The 10,362-nt window shown below is 43.0% G+C and overlaps 1 protein-coding gene across 1 annotated transcript; it reads left to right on the top strand.

Moving 5' to 3' along the window:
• The first annotated feature begins 495 nt into the window (after positions 1-495).
• Positions 496-7,392, top strand: LOC121591904. The gene is made up of 4 exons (XM_041912968.1): positions 496-883; positions 5,946-6,296; positions 6,407-6,526; positions 6,669-7,392. The coding sequence occupies exons 1-4, from the start codon at positions 863-865 to the stop codon at positions 6,741-6,743; spliced, it is 567 nt and encodes a 188-aa protein (XP_041768902.1). The 5' UTR covers positions 496-862; the 3' UTR covers positions 6,744-7,392.
• The last annotated feature ends 2,970 nt before the right edge of the window (positions 7,393-10,362 follow it).

The raw sequence follows: 10,362 nt of genomic DNA, 5'->3' as shown, positions 1-10,362 counted from the left end.
CCTGCTCTTTATGAATGGACAAACAGCTTTCTCGCAACGAAAGTGATTTATTTCATCCTACTCATTAGCACAGCCTTAACCGTCGTCAGCACTGGTCGCCTGCGACCACCAGGCTCTTGTCCGCCCTCGCTAGGGTTAAGTACAGCAGTGTCTCACTCCTTTCCCCGCTAATCCCTAAAGTTGCTCCTTGCATCATTGCAATGGGAAGAACAATTTCTTAATGGGAGCTTAAGATCAGCCTTTCACCGCGCGGAATCCTGTGCGCTTGCGCCCTAGCCCGCGGCGTTAGCCATCATCAGCTGTGATCGAAGGGAGGCGTTGGGTTGCTTTTACCTTCGCTTATCTGTCGTTACAAACAAAAGAAAGAAGGGTAAAAAAAGATATCAACCGAACCCCGTACTGATAAGCATGCTTTTCGCGGTAATTTTTATGTATTTCTAGTAGACACACTCCTAAGCACTATAAAAGCTAGCACCATCGGCAACGACCGGGCCAGTGATTTAGTTCGTTTTGTGGTGGCTCAACATCCACCCAGCGGTCGCTTGGTATCGTCTAAACGGGCTGGCAGCCAGCCCCAGTCAGGGAAGACGTTTGAAGTGCACGCTTTAGTGCCTCAGTGTGTTAGATTAGTGCATGCGACGGAGCAACACGATCGATGTGTCGTTTTGTTTCATTATTTATCAAATAACTTCTGAAGCCGTTTAACTGCATCGTACAGCAAACACAGCGTGTTTGTGCTTGTGCGATTTTTTGTTCATTTTATCGTTCGCTTTTGCTGTGCGTGAGTGTGTGTGTGTGTGTGTGCATTTTGGTGTGACGTTACGCCACAGCGCGATCCTGTCCCGACATCTCTAGCTTCAAAATGGATAAAATAGCAATGCTAGTAAGTGTGGTTAAAGTTTCATTTTTTGTTGTTTTTCCCGTTTTTACCAACCGTCTGTTGGAATCTGTAAAACAATCCATCATCCGGCTGATCGGTGGGAAAGCGAAAATCAGTTTCAATGAAACGAAATAACCAACAGGAAGGAAGAAAAATAACATACACACACAAACATACGAGCCCTTTCGCTCTTGGGTCACAAGCAATTGTGACTGCCGATGGGGCTAACTTCGGAGAATGATGAAATTTTAATTTCATTTTAGCACAACATCGCTACTCACGGACGCCAATGTTCATCAAAGCGCTGGGAAAGGTGGGCACAGTAACGATGTGTCACGGGAGAAAGGTTTCAATTTGCAATCATGCAGTGCTACAGTGAGGCAGCTTTTGCTGCGTAAAAGTAACATAACATACAGCTAGAAACAGCCATCAGGCTTGGAGCATGTTAAGTGCACGGTGCAAACTGTGGCAAGCAAATTGCAATAACGGTTCTACATTGTACTGCTTCTGCATGAGCCTTATGGGTTTGCCGGGCCTTATAAAATTATATACATTGCCTACGCTTAGTATAATTGTTCGCAGAGCTCACCTTCGCGCAGCACAAGTGCCCGTTGCGTCAGTCAGCCCGTGGCCTGTCTGGACGGGATGAGCAAGAGCCGCGGAAGTGCAGTGGAAAACAAATAACAATTAGCAAAGCGTCGTTTATTGATCAATTTATTCAAACGTTTCTATCCCGCGCACTCCATTTCGTTATCGACACCGGTGTGAAACCGTTCTGGATGCAGCTTGTTTTGTTGCTGTAGCTGCTGTCTGTAGTTGTTTTGCTTTCACCGCTGCACATATTGTTCAATATGTTGGAAACTAATTCGAATACCGTTTGAAATCGCGAGCCCAATCGCAGGGCGAAAGCAGGGCTGGCAAGGGGCAGAACGTTTATGCAAAACCGATGGTGATATGAAACAGGTCACGTTACTCGACAACTGGAACGGTGTGGCATTGGTTGCAGTTTGTGATTGATTTTTAAACGCGCCAAAGAAACACATTTAATCGATTGTCACTTGTGTAACCGTGGCACAATCAGGGTACGGTATGTTTTGATTTGCGAGCTGCGGTACCCGCGATGCATGACTAATGGCAATCAGGAGCAGTGGCAATTGTCAGAATAAGCGTGTTGTGCAATGGTTTGGTTAGGTTTAAATATGTTTCTATTGGATTGATATAAATTATGTGTCATAGGTTAAAAAAGGGTTTGTTAGGATTCACTTAATTTTGAATATTTCACCTCTTAAACACATACCACCCAAACTAGTAATCAATTTTGTTCTATTTAACCTCAAGGAAATTGAATATTAAAATATCCGTAAAATACAGTTGAGTTTCCCTTTTTAATGTATGATATTTCACTTTTTAATTTACATCAAGCAAATTCTGGATATTTTCGATTATTTTTATCGTATTCTCGTATTAGGTTTACACAATCAGTTAGTTCTTCATTTTATTTGATGCTTTTTATCACTTGACCCTGATGCTCGTATCGTGACGCAAAAACTGTATACTGAGTTAAACTCGTTCCATTGGTTTACTCGTTACATAGGAAGGTTTTGTTTTTAATAAATTTTGCATAAAAGTTAAAATACAAGTAAATAAAAAAATTGAACTAAAAACTGGAACAATATTATTCAACGGACTTACCAATCTATCTATAAATTTATTACATTGGCTTTATTCAATGTTCCATGTTTCCAATCTCAAATTCATTACATAGCCGTGTACCCAAACATTTCAAAACAGTCAACCACTACATATATGTTTTCATCTATTTATTGTATCGAAATTTAACTTCAACTTAACTTCAACAGCGAGTACATGGGTTAAGCAATATTAAATTTTTACCAAACATGTTGTTGGTACACGTCGACTTAAGGAATAAGGAAGCATAAATGTAATACTGTAAACGCAAATGATCTTGATTGTTTTGTAAGAATTTACTTGTTAGATGGAGTATTTGTAACCAATTCATTTGTAGTCATTGTGGGAAAAAATATTAAAAAGATGAGAATGTTTTTGATGAGTTTGTTTACTGTACTTGAATGTCATACTTTTTGTCTGCAAAAGATTCTGCAGTTGCTCAGTTTCAAAACTTTCTGTCAGGATTTTTTCTTTTCCACTAAAAGGAACTGTCAGGATCTCTATCATATTAAACATATTTGCTAGAATTGTTAATACATGTAGTCAGATGACTAAATTCTATGATGATGAGGACAACCATCTGCCAACACGAGCTTGTGATGATTCAGCCATCAGTTTGTTAATATATCAATTGAAAAGGAGCGAGCGGAAAGCTCATCTCCGTTCGGTTATCAGATTAAAAGATTATTTATGATAGAATAATTGCAAATTGCCATGCTAGCCTCAAATGCATCTCAAGTTTAATAAATCATAAATCAAATACGTAGAACGTGTGCACGATCTTGCGATTAGAAACAAATTATTATGTTCTTCAAATTGTGTATGGAAAGTGATTGGGTGAAAGCACCTTACGGACATTATCACAAGGATGTAAAACTTGCACAATCTATTGGGTTAAAAGTTTTCCCGCATTCCCAGGTCCCACACGATCGTCTGTCGAAAAAAGTCTCATTCATATGCAACTGTAAGGATTAGGGCAGATACTTTAAATTTATTGTATCAAGTATTGATTAAAAGTTTTATTACGCACTCTCACTCCCCACACAATTACAGGCAGACATCAAACGCCATTATTCTTTGAAGGTGCACAAAATATGCGACCTGACATTTTAATTTCAAGCCAAGCGTACATGCATAAATAGCGTTATGCTCATGTACCAGCTGATGTGAAGTTGAATGCAACCGCAGAGAATGCACCGCCACCACCACCAACACTCTTGCTCGATGCTGGAGAGGGCTTTAGCATTGGTGAAGATTAAAATTCGCCCGTACATTCGAATGTCCTCCGGCACAAATCCCTTCGGTGTGAGCATGTGCATGTGACGGTCGTGTGTGTGTGTACGTTTGCAACAGAGCCTTATAAATATGTATTGCAAGTAATGGATTTATTATACCACTTTTATTCACTCCAGCTGAGGCTAAGTAAATTGAAAGTGGCTTCACTAGCTCGGATGCAACACCAAGCCCGAGATGGTGCCCCCTGATAACCGAACGGAGATGAGCTTTCCGCTCGCTCCTTTTCAATTGATATATTAACAAACTGATTGCTGAATCATCACAAGCTCGTGTTGGCAGATGATTGTCCTCATCATTCCGATGCATTACCAATAAGTCGATGTATTAGCCATCCGTCCATTCGGTGCACTTTGTAGTAGTCGACTATTTGCGTTGAATAATACACCGCATCATGCTACTTGCTACGAAAGCTTTCTGCCCCTACCAAAGGCACCATCATCATAGAATGGATAAATCATTCAGTGAAAACGTGCGTACAATCATCCGCCGCACAACGGTTGGTGAACAGTTTGTTTGCAAATAATTTCGTGACAGTGTAGCAGTAGCAGTACGTCGAAGCGAATGCTTTTTCACGCTCAATCGCTATAATCATATCCGCTTTGGGGAGGGGGTATAGAAATTGGAATGCAATTTTGTTCCCATTTGTCGGTATAGATCTTGCGATAGGCACCAGGAGTGGTGGTCGATTGGCAAATTTGGGTTTTCGGCACCAAATTTAACGATCAGCAATACGGCCGATATCGGCAGAGTGCAAATTATCTATCAGCCTCATTACAGCAGCATTAATGCTCTGCGCGCCCGTGCCACGGCAAGTCGGCAGCGATCTTATCGCTCCGGTCAAGTGGAAATGGTTCCGAGCAACGAGCGTTCCAAATTGCTCTCTTAATGAACTGCAAAGAATGCTTCCCTTTCCGAAAAAAAAACGATCTGTTCAAACGGTGATAGTGAAAATACATAAAACACTTCCCACCCTTGGCAACGTGGATTGGGGAGGTTTGGGGTCAAATTGGTTGGAGCGCCAATTACGACGCGCACTGTAGTTGCGATCCATAGACGACACCTCGCTGCTGGATGCGAGAAAATTGTAAGCGGTTTCGCTTTCCGCTTCCTCTATCTGTCATTATATTGACAGACCAAATAAAGTGCCATTTCACCAGGTTCACTGCTATCGTCCACCACCGCTCCGCTAGCGTGCCCGTGCATTAATGGGTGGAAGCGCCGGATCGAAGCGCGTTAGGTCAACATAATTAAAAGGTAACACACACTCAGCGCCCAGCGATAACGACCGCAAAACCAGAAATGGGAATGGTCCACACTGGTCCAAAGGAAGGGGGAAATGGGCAGCGTAGGAGGGTGCAGGTGGAACAGACATGATTGAGGAGAACCGGGAAACGCAACACGCGGTATGTAGCGGTATGCTCCATGAGAACACATGCTTCCTGGAATTGGCACGCCGTGTCCTTCGCGATGACGTGGCTGCATGTTGACGGAACAGGAACAGCGCACCAGCTGGTCACAGTTTGCACGGCCACGCAAACGCCACGCAGGAATGGTGTTGCACACTAAATCGTAACAATTATTGCACAACTACTCATCCGCCTGTGTAGTGTAGCGGCTGCCGTAATGCTACCAAACGTACTTGAGCGTTGTCTATCTTATCGAGGCACCGGTTAGCCGTTCGAATCGGCATGTACTACGTCATACCAGCAGTAGGGTTAGTAGACCTGTGTGCGTGTGCATGTGCACCCTGCTGCAAACGGGTCATCGAAGGGAAACATCTGGTGGTTCCGGTCATCAAAGCTGAAGCATCATCAGCTACGTCAACCCCGGCCGGGGGTTTGTAAAGAGCAAAAACTAACATACCGACAAATCCGATAAGCACGACTTCCATTGAATCGGCGCCGAATGAATCATTGCTTCCACACTCTTCAGATGATGCCTGATAGGGCTTCCGATTCTAATTCACATTCTTTCCTGTTCTGTCCTCTTTTTTCTCTCTCTCTCTTCTCCACCCTCTCCATCCCCATCGAACCTGATGCATCCCCGATGACGCATTGGACCTGTATCGACCTGTGCCTAGATTTTTCTATTTTCGGTCGCTGTCACAATGGCCCTGGTGATGGGCAACAAGGACGACGACCCGCTGCGCAATCTCTTCGGCGGTCCGAACGTGTGGGCCCCGCTGATGAAGTGGAACCGGGTGCCGCCGAACGACGGGGGCCCGGAGTATGGCGAGTACGGCGACCAGCAGGACATGGATGCGGAAGCCGGACAACCGATCGTGGTCAAACGGTCCCACTCGCGCCAGCCCGTCTGCGAGGTGCTACTGAACATCGTGTATGTCGGCAACGGTACCGATGGGTACGAGTATCGCCCTAATCACTACGTCACCGAGTCATGCCTTAGCTCGTACAACACCTACCAGAATAAGGTAATTAGCTGGCGATGCTGCCTGAAATTGGGATTTCATACTCACCCGCCCGAACCGCTCGCCCCTGTATGTGCGTGTATGATTGATATCGAACATTCCCATGCTTGCAGTGCACCGAGACCGGCCTCTCCTGCACCCAGATACGTCAAAAGATCTACATCACACGCCGCAAGGTGACAGGGCCGGACACCAAAGCCGTCAACTGCTGGGAGCATGTCGCCCTCAAGGAGGTAAGCGTGCTTGGGAGTGGACCGACACACCAACGGACAGGAAAACGGTCACCGTAGGGGGCGGTTTAATTAGCTTATCTCACTTCTAATCCCATCCCACTGACTTTGCTTTTGCTTTCCCTTCTCTCTGTCTCGCTTCAAGATCGATGCTGGGTGTGAGTGTATGTGGCCAAAGGAGCAGATCGGTGACAAGCATTCCTACCGCCTGGGCAAATAACAGCACGGCACCGGACTGTTCTGGCGAGCGACGAGAACAATTCTGCAATGGCCCCGCACTGGTGGATCCGGTCCCCGGCCGCCGGCCTGACCCCCGACCACCCGCCCGACCGACCGACCAACGACTCCCGGAGGAGCAGCAGAGCAACCCGAACTCCCCTCCCCCGTCCGCCCGATCGAGCACTGATTAATGTGTAAAATGAGCCCTTTTACGTGTTTATCGCCCGTGCGACGACTATTTGTACTGTACATACCCACAATATGCGTATACAAGGCACTACGTCCTCTGCTGCCCCGCACAGGACAATATTGTCACCCCGTTGTCCCCCCACAATATTGCAAGGCCAATCGGATCGAGGTGAGATGTGCACGTGAGATACATGTTTCGATTTTTCACCACGCACGATGTTTTCGGTACCATTTGCTTCGAACGCAACCTTATGCTAAAGCGGCTACAGCTACAGTACACGCGATTGAGTTCAGCTTACTTCGGCTAGAGCTGCCGTAACTGCTGTGTGACGTATTATCAACAACACTGTATTATCGTACCTATTTATTGTAAGAAGCAGCACACAAGAATCTAAATAAACACATCAGTATGGCAATGTGCTGCGGTTTTTACTCCCAATGGCACAGTGCCGTGCTAAAAACAGCCTTATTACTCGTGTATTACCCCCGGTCGAGCGAGTGGTGCATTCCGTGCCGGTGCAGCACACCCTCCTGTCCAACAGACAACCTTGATGCCGTAATCGCACATAATCGACTGCAGCAGTTCAGTTTATCCTGCATGCGAGAGTATTGCATATTTTATCCCAGCTTTATCGAAACGCTCCATATGACTCCGGCCCTGTATGTGCGTGTGCGGTTGTGTGCGTTCGCCATTTGCAGCAAAGTTGTTAATACAGCGGGTAATTCAATTCAACCTAGCGCACCACAACACCGTTCATCAATTAGAGCCGGTTCGATGTACATCCCTCTTTCGTGGTTTCATTGGTAGTATATTTCGGTTGGTAGTATACGGATTGTGCGAAAATGTAGCTTATGAAAATTGGCAATCATTATCATGAGAAAAACGATATTTTTCACATCGATTATAAATTTAAAAAACGTAAAAAACCAACGATTAAATGAGGAATTACTCAGTATACTTCATTTTTACAACCTTAAACTAAAGCTCTACTTTAGTTGACTTGACCTACAACGTTGTGTCGAATTGATTGTTTGTTCACGTACACCGTAGAATTAAACCATAGTTTGAAGTGTTGATTTTTTTTTTGCTGAATAAGCAGTTTGTTAAAATTATCAATGGGTACGAGAGTGATGTTGATGGTTTGGATTATTGAGGTGACGGGGTGTTAGTCTTTTCAGATGTCTCCGGTATCACTGTGAAATCACGCCGAATAAATACGATCTGATACCGCACTCTGGTGGCATGGAAATTCACAAGTACCTTAAGCATGGATGGTTTAGAATTTGGACACTTGCAAATAGCATGTATCGTGTTACCTGGTGTTTCATTTTGAATGATTTTTTTTCCTTCTATGATGTAGAAACACAGACTTAAAAATAAGTGCGAAATGATGTTTGTTGTTGTTGTGGCATACAATCGTGTGCCAATTTGTCAAGTCATAGTCATGGTTTCAATGAATGAATTCCACTGATTTGGGGCGTATTACAAAACAGGAATAATTCTAAAATCTATCTGTAGTTTACCTTAATTTGACAGCAAAATTCGCCTGACAAATGTAATAACAACTTGGAATAATGGAACGGAATTTTATATGAAACATATTTTTCTGTTTCTGTTCTGCGTATCTTCTTCTTGTTCTTCTTTGGCACAACAACCGCTGTCGGTCAAGGCCTGCCTGTACCCACTCTTAGTGAAGTGAGTTTGGCTTTCAGTGACTTATTGTTACCATCAGTGTTGCGAACGGTGATAGTCGTCGACATAAAATTTTACAAAATGATACTTTTTGAAGCATCGCATTCTAGATCCAAGCATTCATTCGACAATCACGAAAAAAAAATCATTTGACACGATGATATTTTTCTGCTACAATCATTTGACTTTTTGATTTTGCCGTAGCTCAAGTGAACTAGATCTTCATCAAAAATGGGTCCTTTTTAGTGTTTTCGCGTGAATTTCTATACTTTTGTAAGATAACACAATTTTCCTGGTTGACTGAGTGAAAATATCAATTGGTCTAATGGCTATGTATCGATAAATGCACGATTAAGCAGTTCTGGCGTCTCCTGAAAAATGTCAAATGACATTCATTCTACATTTTTTGCAATCATATAATCGCAAAAGCATTGATTGTTATTGGACAAATGATTGTCGCTTTTGGAAAGTCGTGTCATGGTAACCATGAATATCATGATCAAAAAATGATTTTGACACCCACTTACTGCGAATATCATTAAAAAATGTCGACAATTAACAACACTGGTTACCATAGCAGGATAGTCAGTCCTACGTATGGGGGCAAGGACTTTTCGGGACCTGAACCCATGAGGGGCATGTTGTTATGTCGTACGAGTTGACGACTGTACCACCAGACCGGCCCGTTCTGTGTATGTAAAACTTAAATACAGGCGGTCCCCGAGATACAAGGTACCTTTTATAAGCGGATTCGGAGATACGCGGTTTTCTAAATTTGACAATTCTTTTAGCAAATTGTACTGATTTGCCACATCACTTGTTAATTGCCAAATAATTTCCGTTTTGATCGAATGTTAAAAACTATTTCAAACTATTTCATCATATCAAATAATTCATAAAGTGACTAAAGCCGCCCCTACTGCAAATTTATACCAAAATTGGTGATATTTTAGCTGGAAATCACAAGATTCGACTTACACGGAAATTCGAGATACGCGGTATTTTGCGGCCGTTTTTGGTCCCCATTAACCGTGTATCTCGGGGACCACTTGTAATAATTTTATGTCGAAGAAGCTGTTCTACCACAATGCTTCCAAATCTGCTTCATGTGTTTCTTTTTCTCAATGTGATAAGGACTTTATTCATCTGGACAATTATGATTAGGATGAATCTTTTCATCCTTAATTTTAGACCACTCCCAGACATACCGAAAAACCTATTGCTGTTAGCATGGTTCTGCAGTGCCAAACATCAATTTAAAATAAATTAAACTCAAGTATTCCTCTTATTTTCATCAAAATTGAGGAAAACAAAACTCACTTTTTGTTTGTTTACAATAAAAAGCGTTACATTTCAGTTGTAAAACTTTTTAGTTACGGTGGGTTTTCGGTTTGTCTGGAAGCGGTCTTAACCGCGGATTTTCTGTGTGCGACTCAAAATCATGCGTGAGGTCAACATCATAACTCTTCACTCTAGGGAAAACATGATTTAAAATAAGGATTGGTATTGCGACTAGAAATTATCTACCACATCTAGTTTAAATGCTCAAATATCACATGTGAAAAATAAATCCAGCTAAATTTCTCCAGAGTCTACAATACCGGCCGAAACTATTACAAATATCGTATTATATTTAACGGCTCGATTGAACTTGTATCCAGCCTATCCATTTGCAAATATTTTTCATCGGGCATGAGTAAGCATTCATGACTTTTTGCACTGGGAATCTTTATTGTGG

Source organism: Anopheles merus, chromosome 2L (assembly GCF_017562075.2).
Source record: "Anopheles merus strain MAF chromosome 2L, AmerM5.1, whole genome shotgun sequence".
NCBI lineage: Eukaryota > Metazoa > Arthropoda > Insecta > Diptera > Culicidae > Anopheles > Anopheles merus.
The sequence above is the reverse complement of the archived record's forward strand: the minus strand, read 5'-3'. Positions and strand labels throughout refer to the sequence as shown.

Bases quoted from the DNA above. Each gene is read 5' to 3' on its own strand.
- LOC121591904 (XM_041912968.1), top strand. From the start codon at position 863: ATGGATAAAATAGCAATGCTA. The intron at 884-5,945 runs GTAAGTGTGGTT...ACCTGTGCCTAG, and splicing joins TGGATAAAATAGCAATGCTA to ATTTTTCTATTTTCGGTCGC. The intron at 6,527-6,668 runs GTAAGCGTGCTT...TCTCGCTTCAAG, and splicing joins AGCATGTCGCCCTCAAGGAG to ATCGATGCTGGGTGTGAGTG.